This window comes from Gymnodraco acuticeps, unplaced genomic scaffold, assembly GCF_902827175.1.
Source record: "Gymnodraco acuticeps unplaced genomic scaffold, fGymAcu1.1, whole genome shotgun sequence".
NCBI classification, from domain to species: Eukaryota; Metazoa; Chordata; class Actinopteri; order Perciformes; family Bathydraconidae; genus Gymnodraco; species Gymnodraco acuticeps.
The window spans coordinates 4511498-4533255 of NW_022991180.1; the positions used below are offsets into that span (position 1 = coordinate 4511498).

At 43.4% G+C, this 21758-nt stretch overlaps 2 protein-coding genes across 3 annotated transcripts in view; one reads left to right on the forward strand and one right to left on the reverse strand.

Moving 5' to 3' along the window:
* The window catches only part of LOC117560838 (CUB and zona pellucida-like domain-containing protein 1), a 121887-nt gene that overhangs the window by 50788 nt on the left and 49341 nt on the right, over positions 1-21758 (forward strand). The gene's annotated exons all lie outside the window — the stretch shown is intronic.
* LOC117560841 (piggyBac transposable element-derived protein 5-like) overlaps positions 4119-21758 on the reverse strand; it is a 33394-nt gene continuing 15754 nt past the window's right edge. Inside the window, exons 5-7 of the mRNA XM_034237918.1 lie at positions 7753-7950; positions 4913-5018; positions 4119-4236 (exon numbers count right to left, since the gene is read on the reverse strand). Of these exons, the coding sequence (XP_034093809.1) occupies positions 4119-4236; positions 4913-5018; positions 7753-7950 (422 nt within the window). The remainder of the gene's footprint in view (positions 4237-4912; positions 5019-7752; positions 7951-21758) is intronic.

The window sequence follows — 21758 nt, forward strand, 5'->3', positions numbered from 1 at the left end:
TATTGTCGATTTGATGTTCTGACTGTAGGGGGGCTCAATACCTATTCTATTAAATTGCACTCTATGGTTAATGCAAAAAAAAATCTGCTGTCTATCATTTAGATTTTTATGGAGGGGTACATTTATCCATTGCACAAAGACAAGGTATTTAAAAATGATGTATGTCTGTGAGATACATTCAAAGCTCATAACAAAGGATGCAGTGTTGACTCCAGTGGCACTGTTTATGTGGAAATGTGAAATATTACTTGAAGGGAAACTTTACAGCTATAGTACAAGGGCATAGGGCTCCATAACACATGTTCAACTACTAAAACTCTACTGTGAAGGTGTTTTTTCTCTCTAGTTTCTATTTTTTACACCATGCAGGACAGGATTGAACCATATTACATGTTTTAAAAATGAAATCTCTTCTTATCATTTAAATTAACATAATTTAATACAACACTGCAATGAGGGAACAATGAGCAGAAAAGGCACTACAGAAATATCTGATTCAAGACTGATCAATAGAGCCAGCTGCAGAGAATAATCACTTCAGAGTTCAACCTGAGGATTTTAAAATGAAGCCATGTTTTTTTTAATCTATTTCTGCTAAAACACAACCCTTTTTGAGCTAAATTAGCTAAAGCATCATAGAAGAGGATCCTCTGCCTTTCTTTTATGATAGGGGATAAAAAGGGAGGCAATATAAAGCTGCTCAGCTCGGTCTGCAGTTGGGGTGATAACGATGTTTCCATACTGGCAGAAAAAACTTCAATACTACCCTCACCTCATATCATTTGTTGCAAAGTACCATGGCCTTGCACAATCCCTGGTGCATGATCTCCTCTCATTTGTGGTCTGAGCCGAACGATATAAGGACTCAAATCCTGGCATTCATAGGGTGTGTATGTGACACCTGCTTATGTCCAATTTTGATACACTTTTGACACACTCTGAAGGAAAAAAATCACCCTATGGATACTGTTGAAAGTTGTATGTGCCTCACCATTTTATTATTCTCAACTTGTCTCGTCTGCACCTATGCATCTCACTCAGAACAAAAATCGCATCAAGGCCTCTTCAGGTTAGTCTCGATGGAGAAATTAGTTCCTCTGCTCTTTATTTCATGGATTTTAGATCTTAGTGATTATTGATATTAAATAAGTCAATTCTTATATTTAATATCACTGAAGTTACTTTTGACAAATTCTTTGCGAAACATCACGTTTGTTATTGGGAATATGAAAAATACCATTAAAGGGTTGTTTTGCGGAAGAGAGCTATCTAATTCCTACTAATATTCACCAAGGTATTAAGTTACTCTTTTAAAACTGATTTAAGATTTTTTCAGCAGTGTGGATTTTTCCTTTATTCACAAACAAAGGACATTTGCACAGACAAGAGGTGTTTCTAAAATTGCAGAAACACTTGTTCTTCATTTCAATAATACGATCTCATCAATTTTTAAACATCTGTGTAATTTGTGGACATTCACGTCATAAAACCACGGTTGACAAACACAGGACAGGACGGGGGGTGACAGTGTTAGTGTTAGGTGAACAGTGATAAGACACAAGAGCAACAATGACAACAGCAATGCTTTGGATTAGTGAAAAAGTTAAAAAAATCACAATCTTGAGTCTCAGTGACAGAGTGATAATGGACAAACACTCAGTGCAATAATTTGTAAACAAAATATACACATACATACTTCACCTTGTACTCTAGATCTAAAGTGGAAACGTTTCTGTTTTGGTTATAGTCATTAATTTTCAGTCTTACCTCATTTTTTTTTTTAATATACTCCAATTATATATGTATATTTACAGAACTTATCAATCAATTTTTTTAGAGTGGTGGATACTACCACAGGGTTCAAAAGTAAAAGGATTATCTAGTAAACATGTTGCTATACAACTCTCCTCAAAGTGCACGACTGTGATTGGAAAGTGCATGAGCCTGCCACCATCATCTCACTGTTATATCTATTCACACATCGAACCATGCTCATTAAGCAAGCACACATCAAAACCCTTCAGCTAAAATCTTCACAGCGCGATGCAAGCACTGCAATAACATGTGTACTGCATGACACGTTGAATAAAGCACAGTGGACTGCGGATAACTCATTAAAGCTACAGACAGCAGTGTGGTATATGATCCGAAGACAGTAAGTGCAATTTAATCAGATAATAAACACTCGCCTCTCCACTCACACTTCCATTGGCTGGATGCGGGGTGGCAGGTGTAAATCTGTGACTTGGCAAGAAATGGGCTGCTTGAAGAAATAAATGTTTCCTTGCTTCCACTTCTGAATAGAGACATAAGATAATTCCTTAAAAACATGAATAATAAACAAGATTTCGATTTTCTTGCAATTGTTATGATAAATAACATCGATCCAGTTCTAAATGCATGTGTTACTTTCTGGACTTCCTGATGAGATTAGGGCACACATAGTCTTCTATTTACATTAAGATTTGTTTTTTTTGGACAGCTTGTAAACCACCAGCTATTTGGGTTTGGTTTTTTCTTCCTGAACAACATCTTGCCAACCAATATGTCCAAAGCTCTGCCCATTCGGCAAGATTGTACTTGTTGCTTAGCAACACTGGCTTATATAACATCAAATCAAGGCAATTTTGAGCTTGTTGTACCACGCAAAGCACAGTTAACTACTTGAGTAATTAAACAGACCAATTAGAGGTTGTCTGTCTTAGAAAAGTGTTGATTCAGAAGTAGATTGCAGGTGTGCAGTTGGAACACGTTTTTTTACAAGAGAGTTTGATATTTGTATTCGTGCTCTTCTCACTGGTTTGAAGTAGGTGGAGTCACGTATTTTAGAGCATCCATCAGGATTTATCAATATTACTTTATGTTGTCAGTCAAATCTGATAAGACCACAGGAACAACAGACTAGTTGAGAGTTTAAGTGCTAAACTCTTAATAAATAGAACCTAAGAATGTTTTGATCTTCCCAAACTGTAATCGTTGCCTTTGAGTCGAAGATATTGAACATCATACATATATATGCAACATTTCTTTAAAGTTCTTTAAAATATATTCAAATAAAATCTATTTTTAAAAACGTTTGGGCTTGTTTTAAGCAGGAGGGTATTTACACTGCTGTGTGTGGCTTTATGTCACCTGACAGTCTTCCTCTAGCGAGTACAGTATGCAGCAACACGACACATCTGGGTCACAATAGCCGTACATTTACATCCTCAGGCTCAACGTCGAGCACACACATGGCAGTTCCACTTGCTAAATACACACACACACACACACACACACACACACACACACACACACACACACACACACACACACACACACACACACACACACACACACACACACACACACACACACACACACACACACACACACACACACACACACACACACACACACACACACACACACACACACACACACACACACACACCACACACACACACACACACACACACACACACACACACACACACACTTCCAGCAGAAATCATTTTCACACCAAACAAGGAAACATCACAATCCAGATTCTTTATGCATGCAGCGTGTGAACACACTATAGTCCTGGTTTACTAAGCTCTTGTTTCACGATCACAGGTGTTTTTTGCAGAGTTTACATCGAGATACATGAAGCCTTTTAGCCTGACAAGTTCATGTTTGAGCCTTCACTCTCTTTAAAAAACTGGAAGCTGACATCATTTAAGGTTGAATTGCTCCTTCATTGTTTCCGTCTGCATCTCTGCCTGTGAAATAGCTCCTGGTGACACATCCTTAGTACATTTGTTTGGTTAAAAGTTGCAATTGAGTTATGTGTAATGTCCCATGGCTCATTATTCTGTGTACAGTGCAGCTGTGTGTTAATGAATATTTACAGTACCACCGAAAACAACTAGTAGAAGAGAGACATAGACTTGGCACTGCTTCAGTATTATCACATAAACACAGACTTCAGAGTCTGTACAACTGTTATGAAGTGTAAGTGTGTGTTTGTGTGTGTGTGTGTGTGTGTGTATGTTTCTGTTGCTGCCGTCCTCCTCCTCACTGTGTGGGGAGAGCAGTCGTCTAAATCCAGCAGCTCCCTGACCAGTCTCTCTCCAAACTGCGCTCGGCTGTAGCGTTTAAACCGTGTAGGCGTCGGACATCTTGTAGAGGATGTACGCGTTGTTGATGGCGATGCTGATGCTCAACCAGAACACCTGCTGCCAGGTCTTGTTAGGCTTATGAAAGATAAAGTACCTGTGGGAGGAAAATATATATTTTTACTGAACAAGTGTCAAGAAAACATGATAATGGCAAGTCAATTCTTATCAATAAAGACCTCAAAATGCGGCTGATTACAAGCAGGGGCAAAAAGGATACAGAGTTTTTACTTTGTGTTTTGTGACATGATGAATGTACTGTAACACTGGCAAAAGAGCTATTTAGGTAACTGAGTATTGTCAGTTCATAGCAAAATCTATTGTGTTGCAAGGACATTCCCGAAATACCGAAAAATTACAATTTCTGATATCCTTCAATGCCAAAAATGCAAAGGAGAAATTGAGAAAAGCAGCAAATCATCAAATTGGAGAAGTTGAATAGTATTTTTGAGCTTGAAACATATCTTAATCGATGTATTGATTGTCAAAATCAAGTATGGTCAATCAACTAATTGAGCTCAAATAAAATTAATTGTTATGAGGTAACAACCAACACATTTTCATTCAAATACAGCATATTTCTCTACGTTGAGTCACCTTGGTCACCTTAAGCCAATGGTCATAACAGAAAAGGTAAGGATATACAACAGTATGTTGCTTTAAGGGAAGTATGTCATGTTCCGTCTAAAATAGGATTGATTTAGGCAAGAAAGCAGGTCAAATGTTACACTGTCACATTAACATCATGAATCAACTTGCTATGCTGTACATACTTGCTGTACTTGTCGTCATATTTGCAGATGTAGCTGAGGTGCGCAGCAAAGGCCTCAACAGCCAGGGGACAAGTGATCTCCCCACTTTTCCTCTTAATGATGATACCTGCCACAAACAAACACAGCACAAAATGAGAGTGAGACACAGACAGCAGATCCCACTGAGGAGACTCGTTTTCTTAAGACTATGGGGCCAACTGAAGGGGAGAGGGAAAGCAGCGGGTTCATTCATCCTCTGCTCCCTGCAGGGCTGCTTTGTTTACTCAGTAATGGGTCTTATTCACAGCAGGAAACGCACAGGGGAAACTAATAACATTAACAATGGCTCCGTTCCATTTGAGTCGCAGTAAGCCGTGACAGTGAGCCAGCGTGCACGATAATGGGGACATGTAAATGTAGCCATTAATAATGTTAGTGGTTACACATGTATAACTAATAACATTTCCTACATGACTGAATGCTCCACTGTTATTGGTGTTTGCTTCAGATATTTTACCAAGGAAAACATATCATCTGTTCTGGGGTCAGATTTTACGGTGCAAATGTTGTACCCGAATAGTATAATGACCCACTATTATGTATGTTGAGACTCTTCTCTAATTTACCTCCTTGACCATAACTGTCTGGCAAAATCCCTTCTAAATGAGAATTGGAGTTGCAGTATATACTTTATTTTACATCTCATCACCTAGTTAAGAGAGCCGTGAACTAAATCCAGACTTTAGTTTTTAACCAACACGCTTGCTGAAGCGTCTGTATGTAACATTTGTGATATTGGGCTATATAAATAAACATTGATTGATTGATTGATGGATATGTATCTGACTGAGCTTAGGAGTCACGTTCAGACATAAATTATATGATGTAAATCTAACATTCAACTTGTTTTTACTCTCGCCAACCTAGGATCATTTTTTTTAATTTGCAGTGTTAACTGTTATAATGTAATGTGTGTCATCAGAAGAAAACAATTGTTTTTATTTATAATCCTTATTGATTGTATTGGAAACTCATTTAGTTCTCCTTTTAGTACAGAGTGAACATCACTTGCACACACCCCCCCCCCTGTTGTTTAGATGTGACCTGAGTGGGAGACGAGAGGCTCCCTGAGCGCGCACACGCACGCACGCACGCACACACACACACACACACACACACACACACACACACACACACACACACACACACACACACGGGGGGAAATCAATCATAGACAATAACAGTTTAATTGATCTGGGGCTTGCCTTCCACATTCGTCATTCAAACAGATTGCAGCCTTTCAACTGAGTTTAAGACCGAACAAAACGCTTCCAACGAGGGTGGATTAGACCAGTGGTTCCCAAACGGTGTGCCGTGAGGCAAGTCCGGGTGTGCCGTGGGATTTTGTGACAACCATACTTTATTATTGCAATATACAACTACACAAAAATAATAATTTTTTTATTTACTATATCAGTACTTTGTAGGTTTATATGTACGTAATCTGCGCGACTTGTGCGTCCACATCTCCACGTGCAGTGCTGCATAAACATGGCTGAGTCAGCGATAACTTTAGAGGGGTGGAGGTATGCCCATTATTTTGAGTTCGTCCGAAGAATAGACAGGAATGTGACGGTGAGGTGCAAACTGTCCAGGCCAGAAGCTGTTACCCACTGCTGTAAACACCACGTCAAACCTCAACACACACCTGCAAAGAACACATGCTAAGGTGAAGCTACCGCACACGCTATTTGTTGTTTGTTTATATCACGTAGCCTGTTCTTCTTCTCTGTCTTCCGGTTGTTGCCTGTTTTGAATGACAAATACACACTACCACCGCCTGCTGGTAAGGAAAGTTATTGCCACTCACGCATGCGCAGTTCGTACGTGCTCGGCGAGTAAAGCAACGTGTAAAGTAACGAGTTACTTTATGTAGATAGTAACGAAGTAGTGTAATATATTACTTTTTTAAAAGTAATATGTAATATATTACATTTTTTTTAGTAACAACCCCATCTCTGGAGTTGGCGTTCTCTACTCTGGTTTACATGAAGAACAACAGGAGGTCACGGCTCTCTGTTGAACAGGACTTGCGAGTGGCCCTCTCCTCAGTGCCACCAAGGATTACAAAAATCTGCGCGCCCCGACAGGCACATCATGTATCTCACTAATTTGTAAATCGGCAAAATATTTACAATAGCACATGTTTCAATGCTGATTGCTGAAATGTTACATTTATAATTTGTAGTTCAGGACCATGGACAATGCCGCTTCCTTGCATTGACAGTTCTCTGTGCTGAATTTCTGCTGAGTTTCCTTTGCCTCATTTTTAATGTTGTGACCTGTCTGGTTTAAATGAGTGTGTTGCTGCTTTGATGAAGCCTAATTTGATAAAGTTTCAAATTAATTTCTGAAATATTTCGTTAATAAATATTTCATGAGTAATATAGTTTATTTATTTGGCATTAGTAAATAATTATGCACATTTACAGATATTTTACATGATATGAGTGATAACACGTGTTATAAGGGCTATTTTGCACAATAGGTGTGCCTTGAGATTTTTACTTTGGGCACAAAAAGTTTGTGAACCACTGGATTAGACTATGTGAGAATATCATGATGCTTCCGCTCCTGGAAATGGATTATCATGGATTAGAAGCTCTCATTGATTTTCCCTGACATGAATACTTAAGCATTTGCCAATTTCACCTGATGGTAACATCCAGAGCTGACGGTAAGCTTATTTTCACTGAAAAACGTGTGCACTAATGCATATTGTCAGAACTAAAAGCCTTTAAATATTGATGATTCAGTGAGACACATACACCTTTAGTTCTGGGTGCAGGAGAGCAGTTTACCTTGTTTTGTTGGGGGATAAGCGTTGGTGAGGAACCTGAAGTGTCCCTTGTTGTACCAGCTGATCAGCGACATGCTGCCCTTCATCATGACTCGTGATTGGCCGCGCTGCGCTGGCGTGGAGCTGCACACCAACATGTTCTGTGGTAGACCTGTGCAGTCGCTCTTCCTGGTGCTCAGCAGGCCACAGCAGTAGATATCTGGAGAGGGATCAACGCAAAGACATCTTAACATCTGTACGAATCACTTTGTAACACAGAGATATTCTATTAGTATTTTCACAGATGTGAGAAACATTTTGTATAGGTACGTATGAATACAACACCAATTTAAGATTAAATGATTAGTAAATTAACCCATGAGTCGGTAAACATACAAATTATTTATTTGGATGATTAGTTCATCATTTGATATTATTTTCCTAAGGATTGCAAACAATTCCTGATTTCAACTTCTCAAATCGTTGCTTTCTTTTATAATTTTTCCATGATATAAAAATACATATTCGTTGAATTTTTGGTCGGGCAAAACAAGACATCTGAACATGTCAACTTGGGCTTTCAGAAATTGAAATGGCCATTTATTTTCTTAGACTAGTTTGTGATATTTAAAGACCAAAGTGTCATCGATTAATTAAAGAAATAACCAACAATTCGGTGGAAGAAATTCAAGTAATACAATTGTGAGTTGCCCTAGTAACATCAATGATAAAAAAGTGTTCATCCTTAACTGAAACAATAGTCCATTAATGAATTGGGTAGATGAAGGAGAGATAATCAGCAGTTATTTGGATACTTCTTGGCAATTGCAGATTCTCAGATATGAGTATTTGTTGAGTTGAACCACAACTAGGAGAGCAAACTCCTGCACAGTGCTTATCTCTCTCACAGCTGTACTCTCTTATTTTCATACAGCCTTTGTCCTTCCCTTGTCTTTTGTCTTTCCACCATGGGCGTCGCAGCCATTATATGAGGGTGGGACAAGTCCCCCCCACTTTTTCAAATGATTCGTTTAGACCCCCCCACTTTTACCATGTGGAAAGTCCGTGAATTGGTCTATCCACTCGCCGCACTTTGTAGAGCGCTGTGTCAGTGCTTCACTATCAAATCCATTCCACTTGCTTATTGAGAGAATGCCCAAATCAATGAAACTCCGTAGCCTACCATGTTTTCACTGCTACTTTGTACCAAGGTAGATTCTCACATAGCGCGCGCATGTTCAAGGAGTGTTGTCATAGTTGGACAGCTCAGACCTGTTGTATGAAGCGATGCCGGTAGCGGAGGTAAGGCAGTAAAAGACACACACACCAAATGTTCAGGAAATGGTTAATACAGCGAAAATCAAAGCTGACGATCTCTTGGTTTGATATGTTTTCTCCCCCAAACAACATGGACATAAGAACATTTTTTTCAAAGAAGAGGAAAGTAAGTCATCAGCTGGTAGCAGTTAATCAGTTAACAACAGTGATGGCGGCGGCGTCTCACTTCTTGAGAGGAGTTTTGTCTTTATGTCATGATAGAGAGATACAAATGCTGAATAGTTTAGATGAGAAAAGGCATCAAAATGCCAGGTTACTAGTATTTATCATGTAAACAGGGAACATGAATAACCCGATCTCTCTGTGCTCATGTAAACACCATATCCCCAATATGATCATAACATGTCAGACGCAGTCAGTGTGTTTTACTGCCTCAGTTCGATAAGAGATTATTTTCTGAGTTCTTAGGTACTCTCTCTCAAAATGGTAATGTGCATTATGTTTTAATTATACTTCTTATCATTCAGAAGCTCTTTGTGTGTGTTTATGTTTTACTGAGTGCTTATAGGCAATTTCCATCCCAGTATTCAGTTAACTATTTATTTTCTGTGCACATTACATAGACTAGCTAATATTCTACCTAATGCTTGGGGCTTTGAGTCTTCAAAATGTCCAATGTCACAGACTGGGACTTACTTTAGAGTCAGTTGTATTTACATTCAGTATGACTTGTTATGATTCAATGTGAAAGAGTATACTGCTCAATAAATAATGATCACTTCACGACCTCTCTTGATATCTAGGCGCTTGAGAGTGAGGCAGAGGCAGAACACAGGGACAGTGGAGAGAGGTCCATTGCTGAGGTGAGTGATGAAAGGGAAATGACAGTTTAGAGTAAATTGTGATCCCAGAATGTTAAGGAAATCAGTGGGGATATTGAACAGGAAACATTTCAGTCAAGGGGCATCATATGACCAATATAGACAGAAGAGCAACATTTATTTGAACATTTAAGTCAATGATACCATTCCTAGGTGAACTTAACATCTGTATGGAGTCAGATCAGTCTCAATATTAATAAATGCTCACAGAAGGATTCACAAATGTATTTTGCGATTTATATATAAATGGCTCTCCACAACAATATCTCTCAATGCACAATATTGTTATTGTTGTATATAAATGTACAAAAAATGAGCATTTAAACTGCTTTTTATTAATTCAAAGACGGCTCTGAATTAATAATCAAATATGTTTCTTTTCTTTACTAGTATAGCCACATAAAAGTATCAAACCACCTGTTAAAATGCACCAGAATATAGGAAATCTATTTATTTTTTTCGTGGGGGGCGACCCCCCATTAAAAATGTCCCCCCCACATTCAGGATGCTTCCTACGCCCATGCTTTCCACCCATTCAATTTGTTCATTTCTTACATGGATGAGCAGTGGCAGAACAATCATGCGGCTGAGTGCTGCTGATTAGTTAATGATCTCAATTTGGAGTAAGATTTGTATCTGTACAGTACATTTTTGTATGTGTGCGGCCCAGAGTAAGTGCTTTAGAGATGATTAACTCTGCTCATAAATCCAGGATGAAAGAAAGACAAAATGGCGGACAATGCCTTCAAAAGCTCAGGACAGATTTTTGGCTGAATGCCTCATGGTAGCTAATTATGAAGACAAATATTGATTTGATCTTTTAACTTGTTTTTTCTTGTCTTGGCGTACTGCGGCTCTGCCCAATTGAGTTTAAAATGGCTCGTCTCTAATTGTTTAGCGAAAGAGCATTTGTGATATGTATATAGATATATATATATATATATATAAATATATATATAGTGAATGTAAATACTTGCCCTGATGATATCGTCAAAAGAGTCACATCTGTTATGTTGATTGTTTTTTCTCTTCCTCCCCTATTCAGTCATTTTTATCCTTTTATGGCATGTTGACATTGTCCCATATCTGCTATTATTACAATAGGGGTCACTGAAGAGTATCTAAATGTGACTCGCCCTAACCACAACAGGATTATAATCAGGGGTGCACATAACTTTTTTGCCCTGGTTCTCAAAGGAGCACCTGGAGATGTTGCTTGGTGCTCATCCTTAAAATGAAATAAACCGTAACTTTTGAGGGGGTCTTGACTTTATTTGCCAGACACACGCGCTGAACACACATGCAGAGGTGAACACAGAACACACGTGCAGAGGTGAACACAAGACAACATTAGCACGACCAGTAATCCTACAAGCTGTCGTCACTACCCTCCTGACTGTTCTCCTCACTGTCTTCCTCTCTGTCAGACATGGTAGCTGATGATGTAGGCCTATACTTTCTCTCTGGTTGAGTCTGTGATCAGCTGCTTGCATCCACAAGTCAATAGCTGGTTTTGGGTCGAAAGTCTCTGTTGTCATCTTAGACAAGTGGATGTAATCAAATAAGTATGTGAACATAACCAATAACCTACCATAGCCAATAACAAATGAATGGAACTTATTTTATTTGTGTTGTTCATTCATATCTTATTTTACCTTAACATTTATGTATTTATGCATTTTTTTGTATCTCTCCAGTTTTAAAGGATATTTTTGGTTTACTGTCCTAGTATACATTGGAATGATTTCAAACCTGTTTATCCCAATAATTATAAAGGAGTGCCTTGGAAATATGTGTTTACATAAATTGTGACCAAACCGTTTGAACTTAGACTAAAGTGAACTATCTAAACACTCAGAGTCCTTTACCTCACTGAGCTGTAGTATCAGCCTCTCAGTCTGACTGGAGAGGACTCTCCCTCCACATCATTGTAGAAACATCTTCTTCTTCCGTTAGAGCAGCTAGCACCAGATGCTAATAACAACAGCGCCGGAACCGGTGCACCCTCCCTCTCTCCCTCGCACTTTGGCTGTGAGCTGCGGGCGCCAGATAAGCCAACATCCCCCATTTTCATCACTTACAGCGCCCATCGTACAGGGCAAATGCAACGTGTAACCGGGGTGAAAAGGGTGTTACATTTACTTAATTGTGAATATTGTTACATCAAGGCCGAAAATTAGGATGAGCCCCAATATACAAGCTGTTAATAAACTTTTCAATCAAAACGGTCAAAAATGTTTTTTCCCTCCCAGAGCTGCCAGCGCAGCGCCTCCACAGATCTGGCGCCCTAGGCGAACATCTATTACGCCAGCGCTACGGGCCGGCCCTGAGTTCATATCATAGGTTCATATGCAACTCGCAAATATATTTCTCTCTCTCTCTCTTCTCTCTTCTCTTTTCTCTCTTTTCTCTTTTCTCTTCTCTCTCTCCCTCTCTCTCTCAATGTTGGTACGCAAATGCGCCTTTTTTCAAATGACACGGTGCTCTTTTTTTGGCGGAGGTGCGCATGCGCACCTGCGCACCAGTTATGTGCAGCCCTGATTATAATGTCTTCCTAAAATGTGCCTTTGGTATAATGAGCATGAAAATCAGAGCTCTGTTGAAACAATCTTCAAAGCTAAATTATCAGCATGAAATATCGCAATTTGCTCCATAACTCAATGATTCACAAATGGGGGTACACGGACCCCTAGGGGTACGTTGGGGTACTGCAGGGGGTACGTGAGATTTATAAAAAAAGAAAAAAAAATGAATTAAAAAAATACCATGCATGATTACAAAAATAATCTTAGTACAATAAGTTAAATAGAAAACACAATTTTATATAAAATATTCCTAGAACCACCAAGGGGGTCCTCATATAAACATGTCAAATTGGTGTATTGTATTTTATAGTTTTGCATAATATATGATTTTGTTCATTGGTTTGTTAAACAGATATTACTTCAGTTGAAAAACTCCTTTGAAAAATCAGTTTAAATTTGTTTTCTTTTTTCATGCATAAAATGAAAATATCCTTAGTTTGTTGTAAAGGAGTTAATAAATCACACACTGAGGGAATCTACTGGATTCGGGTATGTTCTGCCGCCCGCAGTGGACATCCCCTGTACAGTTTCGGAGGTGTTGCACAAACAATTGCTGGTTGCACTGTCGCGGACATTCATTTCGGAAAATGTTTGTCTTTCTCACATGCCTGCCACGATGGTCCTTCAGAATTGTTTTTTAAACTCTAATCTCACTTTCGCGAAGTTTGCTGGTGACTCTAGAACAGCTGACAATGTAGGTGTGTTGATTAAGAGGAAAAGGTGCTTGGTATTTTTTAGGGATGCACGATAATTATCGGTCCGATATTAGGAATTATGACGTCATCCTGATAATGTGGATTGGGATGAGGGGCGCTTGTTTTTCACTCGGCTCCTCCCGTTTTGCCAGTACTGTGGTATTAGTGGTTTAGGAAGAGGGGAGTTTTTCACAAATCCAGCGCTCCCTAACTCGTGAAGCCAGGACAGTAAACAAACATGTCGTCGGTGGTATAGGCGTTGGAGCTATGTGCAACTCAAGGCATATGCTCGAACCGGCTTCCTGCATAAAGTCAAGTGCTCGGCGCAGTTGTGGCGAAATGTCGCTCCTCTGTTTTCATTTAAACAGCTCCGTATATCCGTTAGCGCAGCTAGCTAGCACCAGATGCTAACAACAACAATGCACGTAAGGTCTCTCTCTCGCTCGCTCGGGCCACATACACACACCCTCCCGGTCCTCCAGATGGCCAGTCGGTGCCTGCCGGTGAGCGTGGAAGTGTGGTCTGCCACAAGCGGGCGACGGGAGCAGGGCTGTCAGCATCAGCTTGTAGATGGTATTTTAAACTCAATGCGCTCTGAAACTACGGGGCGGCCGAGGAAAAAAAATACACATGCGTTAATCGCGTTAAAATAATTAGTGGCGTAAACATTTTTTTGTTATCGGTATTGAGAAGCAGGAAGTTATCGGTATCGGTTTAAAAAAACCAATATCGTGCATCCCTAGTATTTTTTATTGTTGTTACTATCAGGAAATGTACAGCCAAATCCAGGTCCACCTAGCAGTATTAGTCAAATAGCTACTCCTGCTGATTTTATATCTAGATCTGGGCTACGTTTCATTCATTTAAATGTGCGTAGTCTGTTACCTAAATTAGATTTTGTCCGTATTTGGGCGAGTTCGACTGATGCTGATGTCATTGTCTTATCAGAAACGTGGCTAGATAAATCCATTTTGGCCTCTGACATTTACATAAATGGTTACAGTGTATATCGTACTGACCGGCCTAAAAAAGGTGGTGGCGTTGCCATTTATGTGAAAAATAAGTTTTGTGTAACTAATATGGTTTCCAAATCTGTTAGTAAACAGCTAGAATTTGTAGCCGTGAATATTGAGGTAACAAAGGGTCAACAGGTCATGGTGGTGGGCTGCTACAGGGCCCCCTCGGCGGTCAAGGACTCTTTATCGTCATTGGCAAAACTGTTATCACAACTTTCCTACAAGGAAATAGTGCTGCTTGGTGATTTTAATTGGGACTGGTTAACTTCTGTGTCAGAGGATTTTAAAAACCTGTGTACCTCTTTGAATTTGACCCAGATTATAGACAGTCCTACTCGCCCAAATATTAAGTCCCCAAATAAATCCTCCTTAATTGATCTAATTTTAACAAATGTTCCACATAAATACTCATTTTTTACATGATCTGTTTGATTTTGATTGGGGTAAAATCAATCTGTGTGCTGATGTGGAAACTATAGGTTACTTACGTAACCCCAGTTCTCAGAGTAACATGAAGTGAGATGTCTCACTATGGGATGCGCCTCATCGCGGAGCAAACAGAAGCATCAATCTCATTACGCCAATCCTGATTGGCTGGTGATCTTGACGTCAGCGTCAGGGAATTTACCCCCTATAAGTAGCTTGCGCCACGACGCATGCGTCATTCAAAATAAGCACCTCTTCTCGCTTCACCATAGCAAGGAGGGCCGTCTGGTGAGACATCTCACTTCATGTTACTCTGAGAACTGGGGTTACGTAAGTAACCTATAGTTCTCATTCATAACACTCCGTTCGATGTCTCACTATGGGAAATTGTAGCTCCCGTATTGTCAGACGAGCTTATCTCGAAAATCACCAAACCAACCAGAACTTAACAGGTAGAGCTCTGACTCAACCAGGTGCCCAGCACTGCTTGAGTCACACTGGGAGCAGAACGTCCGGCCTGTTAAGAGGCGGACAAAAGTGAGCGGCGAGGACCAGCTCGCCGCTGCCCCAATGTCTTGGATGGGAGACATCCTGGACAGAGCCCAGGATGCAGCCAGACCCTGAGTCGAAAGAGCTCGCGGACCCGAGGGTGCCTGCGAACTCTGACTCGTATGGGCCCCAAAGCAATTCCTTCCACAAACCAGTGGGAGAGCCGTTGCTTAGTAACAGGCTTGCCCTTATAAGGGTTAGCCCAGGACACAAGGGGTTGGTCATTATGACGAAGCACCCTTGATCTGTCCCTGTACGTGCGTAAAGCACGGGCTGGACACGGCAAATCCGGCCGCTGTTCCCCGGAGGAATACAGTGGCGGGGAGGATGCCTCAATGTCAAATGTGGTACCTGAACCAACCGCCTTAAGATAAAGGCAGGGTTGGGCTTCAACCACACTCTGTTTGCCCTGGGGCGAACTGAGTGCATGAAGACTGTACAGATAGTGCATGAGTGCCACTGGCTCGCTTGGCAGCTGCCAGGGTCAGCTTCATGTCACACTGTATTCAGATTGTACCACTCACGGGCCAGGCCCATAGAGCCAAGCGCTCTGGGTGTGGGTGAAAGATCGCCCCCCCCCCCGCTTGGGACAGTATGTCCCTGCGTAGTGGGAGCTGCCATGGCTGCCCGCACAGCAGTTGATATATCTCAGCTAGCCAGTACATAGCTGGCCAGTGCGGAGCTATCAGGATAAGTGTGTGACGTTGCTCTCTCACTCTGGCCAGAGTTGGGGGTATCAGAGCCAGGGGTGGGAATGCGTACAGAAGGCCCGGGGGCCAATCGTGCGCGAGTGAATCCACGCCTAACGGTGCATTTAGATCGCACATCGAAAAGGACAGCTGACACTGAGCGTTGTCTTTCGATGCGAACAGATCCAAGGGGAGTACTCTGTATTCATAACAGATCCCCTGAAATGCGAATCTCAGATATTTCCTGTGTGAGTAATATACTGGGATGTGAAAATACGCATCTTTCAGGTCGACTGATGTAAACCAGTCGTCTTGTCGCACGAGCCGCAGCAGAGATGTGTGAGTGAGCATTCTGAACTTATATCTTTTTAGATATTTGTTCAGAGCCCTCAAATCAAGTATTGGCCGAATTCCGTTCCCTCCCCGTTTGGGAACGAGGAAGTACTTGGAATAGAAGCCGCCCTGACTCTGCTCGGCGGGTACAATAGATATAGCCCTCTTTTCTAGGAGTGAGAGAATCTCTCTCTCAAGAATATGGGCTGACTCTCCTTGGGCCTGCGAATGCAGAATGCCCGAGAAGCGAGGGGGGGTGACGGTGACTTGGAGTCTGTAGCTCCGTGTAACTGTCTTGAGAAACCCAAGCAGATGTCGTGAGCATCTCCCGCTGTATGCTCCTTAGAGCCAGCTGAGATGTCACGTCTCTTCCCCTCTGAGTCTCTATTTGTTGTGTTATGGGGCCCTCCAGTGTCTGAGCACTGTGGTGCCCCATTTCGACAATCCCCACCGACACAGCGCATGCGTGTGGCGGTGGTGCCCTTACGGCTCCAGCCGGCACTACGCATGCGCGTGACGGTGGGGCCTTCACAACCCCAACCGGCACTGCGCATGCGCGTTACGGTGGTGCCTTTACAGCTCCAGCCGGCACTGCGCATGCGCGTGACGGTGGTGCCTTTACAGCTCCAGCCGGCACTGCGCATGCGCGTGACGGTGGTGCCTTCACGACCCCAGCCGGCACTGCGCATGCGCGTGACGGTGGTGCCTTTACAGCTCCAGCCGGCACTACGCATGTGCGTGACGATGGTGCCTTCACGACCCCAGCCGGCACTGCGCATGCGCGTGACGGTGGTGCCTTTACAGCTCCAGCCGGCACTACGCATGTGCGTGACGGTGGTACCTTCACGACCCCAGCCGGCACTGCGCATGCGCGTGACGGTGGTGCCTTTACAGCCCCAGCCGGCACTGCGCATGCGCGTGACGGTGGTGCCTTCACAGACCCGTCAATTGTCCGCCCTTTGAGAGAGGCCGTAGCTTCTCTCAGAAAGGGAACAGTTGACGGACTGTTTATTGTTTTTCTTTTCATTTTTTCGAGCTGCGCCTTTGGCTCGAAGCCTGGATGCGTCAGCGGAAAATGTTTTATGACAGAAAAATCAATAAGTGTGTGACATGTGTTTATGCGGACTTGAGGATGGTGTTGAGGCATCTCTCGAGGCGGCGGGAACACATTTAGAGCTGGGGAACCGCAGACTTCCAGCTCTGTCACAGAGGGGAGAAGGAGGGGCTGTCACGCCGCTCGTCTTCTTCCTCGACTGCTGGCCGAAATTCTGGGTTGGCTGCGCCTGGGCTGCAGCCGGAACCGGAGATTTTCTAGGCCAGCTCGCCCTCGTCCCCTGCCTGGGCTGGGGACTCGGGGCGGACTGCGACCTCTGCGTTTTCGGTATTTTGAACCGAGCAGGGTTCAGGGCAGCTTGGACGAAGGGCTGCCGCTGTGAAGGAAGCAGCTGGGCCCTTCGAGGGAGGCAGAGGTGGAGGGCCTCGTCCTCCTTCTTTTTCGACTCGCATCTCCTCTGCATGGAGGCAAGAGCGGAGCCGAAAATCCCCTCGGGAACGATGGGCATGTCAAGCACATCCTCCTTTTCCCGGTCTGGGAGGTTGGTGAGGTTGAGCCATCTAGCTCTTTCCTGCACCACCATGATCCCCATTGTTTTGCCCGTGGCCTGGATGGCGCAGCGTTGGACACGGAGACAAATGTCTGTGACCGCGGCCAACTCGTCCAGAACGGCCGGTCCAGGATTACTCGACATATCCTCACAGAGCTCCGCTTGGTATGCGGTTAGCAGTGAGGAAACGTCCAGAGCCCTGGCGGACAACGCTGCGGCTCTGTAGGACCGTTCAGTCATGGTCGACTGGAAACGGTCCACCTTCGCTGGCAGTGTGGGGTTCCTGCTTGGTGACTGGCCCATCCTCGGTAGGAGGTGGGCTGCCACCAGCAGTTCCATCGGCGTTATGCGGAGCAGGCCGAGCCTCTCCATACCGTCGCAGTCTAGGGAGGAGGCACCCTGGATTGGGGCCTTGTTGCTAAAGGGTCGGTCCCTCCACGAGACCGACACCTCATCCAACATCTCCGGGAAGACCGGGAGGAGTTGCCTCCTTGTCCTCGTTGCTTGGGGAGAATGTTTCCCCTCGTAACGGGACCTGGCGGTCTCCTTGGCCATTTCGGGCCACGGGATGTCTAGCCTGGACGCAGTGCGCTGACACGCGGCCTGCAGGTCCATGCTCAGACAGGGCGAAGCTGGTGTGCTATCGCCCGGGAGAGCAGCCATCGCTCCCGGCTTTGCCATTTGAGCCGATGACATGAAGATATCTTCTTCTTGCTCATCCGAATTAGACAGGAGGAACTCAGAGGTGTCCTCTTCGTCCTCCATGTAGTCTAATTCCAGGACATCCTCCGCGGGCGAGACCATGGTGAGGTCTCGCCGGGAGCTCCCGCCTGGTGAGGCGTGGGGCTCCGTTCCCGCGTCTCTTGCCGCCACCGGGTCCCGGCCTGACACGGCGTGGGATCCCGGTTCCGCAGCTACCGCTGTTAGTGAGCCCCAGACCGACACAGTGAGGGGCTCAGTCTCTGCGGCGGACGCCCCCGTGTCTTGATTGCCAAACGGCGAATCAGTGGACATGAGGGAGTCCTGTTCCAACAAGCTAGCTTGGTGTGCAAGCCGTCGGTGGAGGCTCTTTCGGGTCAAACGGGCACAACGCCCGCACGAGCCGGGGTTGTCGATAGCCTCCTGGGCGTGTTCCAGCCCGAGGCAGGACGAGCAGACCTGGTGTGAGTTTGTACCTGCTATCTTCAACCCGCAGCCGCATGACCGAGCCTCCGAGTCCCTGACTCCTCTGGTGTGAGGGGGAGAGGCGTCCATCTTGTTCGCCTCGTGGCGTGGAGAGGACCCGCTCGTAACAGGTACGTCGTTGAGAGAAAAAGTGTTACCAACCCGTCCTTAATCCGGAGAAAAAGGGATGGTGTGGGTCCTTTGTTCTCAAAGAATATTGACTGGTGTGTCAATATACTTCTAATTCTTTTCTCCTCCGTGAGAGAGAAAAAGAAAAGCGTCCTCGCTACTGTGGTGTCGGTAGTAAGGGGAAGCTAGCTAGCAACAGGTGCGTAGCTAGCTTGAGAAAAATCAAAACCTTTCCTTACTTTCCGGTGAAAGAAACGGCGAGGTCGATTTTAATACTAACTGGCGTTAGTATTACCGTCTTCTTGCGAAGCAGAAGGAGTAGCCGGCGAGCGCCCGTCGACCGAAATGGTTATATTTGGGTTCAGTCTGTGGACCGTTAAGCTTGTCCGGCTACTATAGAGATGTGCTCTGAAGCGAGAAGAGGTGTTTGAATGACGCATGCGTCGTGGCGCAAGCTACTTATAGGGGGTGAATTCCCTGACGCTGACGTCAAGATCACCAGCCAATCAGGATTGGCGTAATGAGATTGATGCTTCTGTTTGCTCCGCGATGAGGCGCATCCCATAGTGAGACATCGAACGGAGTGTTATGAATGAGAACTGCATGGTCTTATTTTTATCTTGGTTTTATGAAAATTATAGATAGACATGCACCTCTGCGTAAATTTAGAGTAAAGGGACGAAACAATCCCTGGTTTTCTGCTGAGCTGTCCAGTCTACTTCATGAGAGAAATAATGCTTGGGCTAAGGCTAGGAAATCAGGCTCAGAGGTAGAATGGCTACGCTTTAGACAGCTAAGAAATAGCTTCACATCTCAAATAAAAAGTGCTAAATCAAAGTACTATTTGTCAGTTACCACAGAAAACCTGAATAATCCTAGGAAATTTTGGAAAGTCATAAAATCGATTTCCACTGGTGATATCCCAAATGAGCTACCTCCGTGCCTCACCACAGTATCTGGCATTATATCAGACAGGGTTACTATGTTAATTGCTTTAATAAGCATTTTGTGTCTTGTGGCTCTCTGTTTGATTCTGTCACTGACTGTACTTCTGCTTCTGTGAACGCTCCAATCCTTGACTCTGAACAATGTGGTCTGGAAAACCCTTTCAGTTTTACTCCTTTAACTATTGGTATTGTTCATGAAGCATTATCCAAGTTAGATCCTAGGAAACCGGCTGGCCCGGACAACTTAGAACCTTTCTTTTTAAAGATAGCTGCAGATTTTATTGCTCCACCTCTTACTTCTCTTTTTAACCTCTCCCTCAGCACAAATACAATTCCAAAAGTATGGAAGTCTGCTTATGTATTGCCTTTACTGAAAGGAGGGGAGGCAACTATTTTAAATAACTTTAGGCCAATCTCCAAATTGTCAGTTCTGGCTAAGGTGCTCGAACGACTTGTGAGTGAACAAGTAAAGGAGTTTTTAATGTATAAATGATATCCTGTCTAGACATCAGTCAGGTTTCAGAAAGAGACACAGCACCATCACTGCCACAATGAAAGTGGTAAATGACATTACTAGTATTTTGGATAATAAGCAGAGTTGTGCAGCTCTGTTTATTGACCTTTCCAAAGCGTTTGACACCGTTGATCATCGCATTTTAAAGCAGAGGCTACTCAGTATTGGCATATCCAGCCATGCAGTGGGGTGGTTTGTGAACTACCTCTCTGAAAGGTCCCAATGTGTTCATTTTGATGGACTGTCTTCTGAGTGGTTAAACATTTCTAATGGTGTACCACAAGGTTCTGTTTTAGGACCACTTTTATTCTCCATATATATTAACAGCGTAGGTGATAATGTGGATGAAGCTACTTTATATTTTTATGCGGATGATACTGTGATGTATTGTGCAGGTCCCTCCATTAAAGAGGCTGTTGTTAAATTACAGGCTGTTTTTAACACTATTCAGACTCAGCTCTCTGAATTAAAGCTTCTTTTAAATGTGGATAAAACCAAGGTAATGCTCTTTTCAAAAGCAAAAAAGACACCAGAGCCTGTTTTTGTGAGGATCTGCAGTACTTCCTCCTTCTTTTTCCCCTGTCTGTGTTTGTTTTGTCTGTTTGTCTATGTGTCTGTCTCCCTGGCTGGGCGTCGTTACCTACATTCCGATTCCCGCCAACTCACCGCCTCAGCTGCTGCTCATCTCACTGATTGCCACTACTCACCTGCACCTGCTTAAAACCCTGGTTCCCATCTTCAGACTTCACCAGTTCTTCGTTTATTCTTCAGTGGTAAACTATCGTCCAGGCCTACTAGTGTTTTTTCCTAGTGACTTTTTTGATGCTCCTAGTGAAGGGAGATCATTTCCTAATCCTGCTTGTTTTTCCTGTTCCAGATCCACATACTCCAGCTGCTCTGCCTGCCACGTCCAGCCTCCCCTCCAGAAGAGCCCAGCTCTACGTCTTCCCTCTACGTGTGCTTCGTCAACTCCTTGTCAGTGTCGTGGACAAAATAAAGCCTTTTTGGCCACAGTCTCAGTTGTAGTGCTTGCATAGCGGGTTCTCATCTCCAGTCACTTCTCGGGAAACCTAACAGTTTTAGATATTGTAACTACGCAAGGAACAAAACTTGAAGTTGTTGCCTGTTACAAATACCTTGGTATCTGGCTTGATGATTGTCTCTCTTTTAAACTTCATGTCAATAACCTGCTTAAAAAACTGAGGGTTAGGCTAGGGT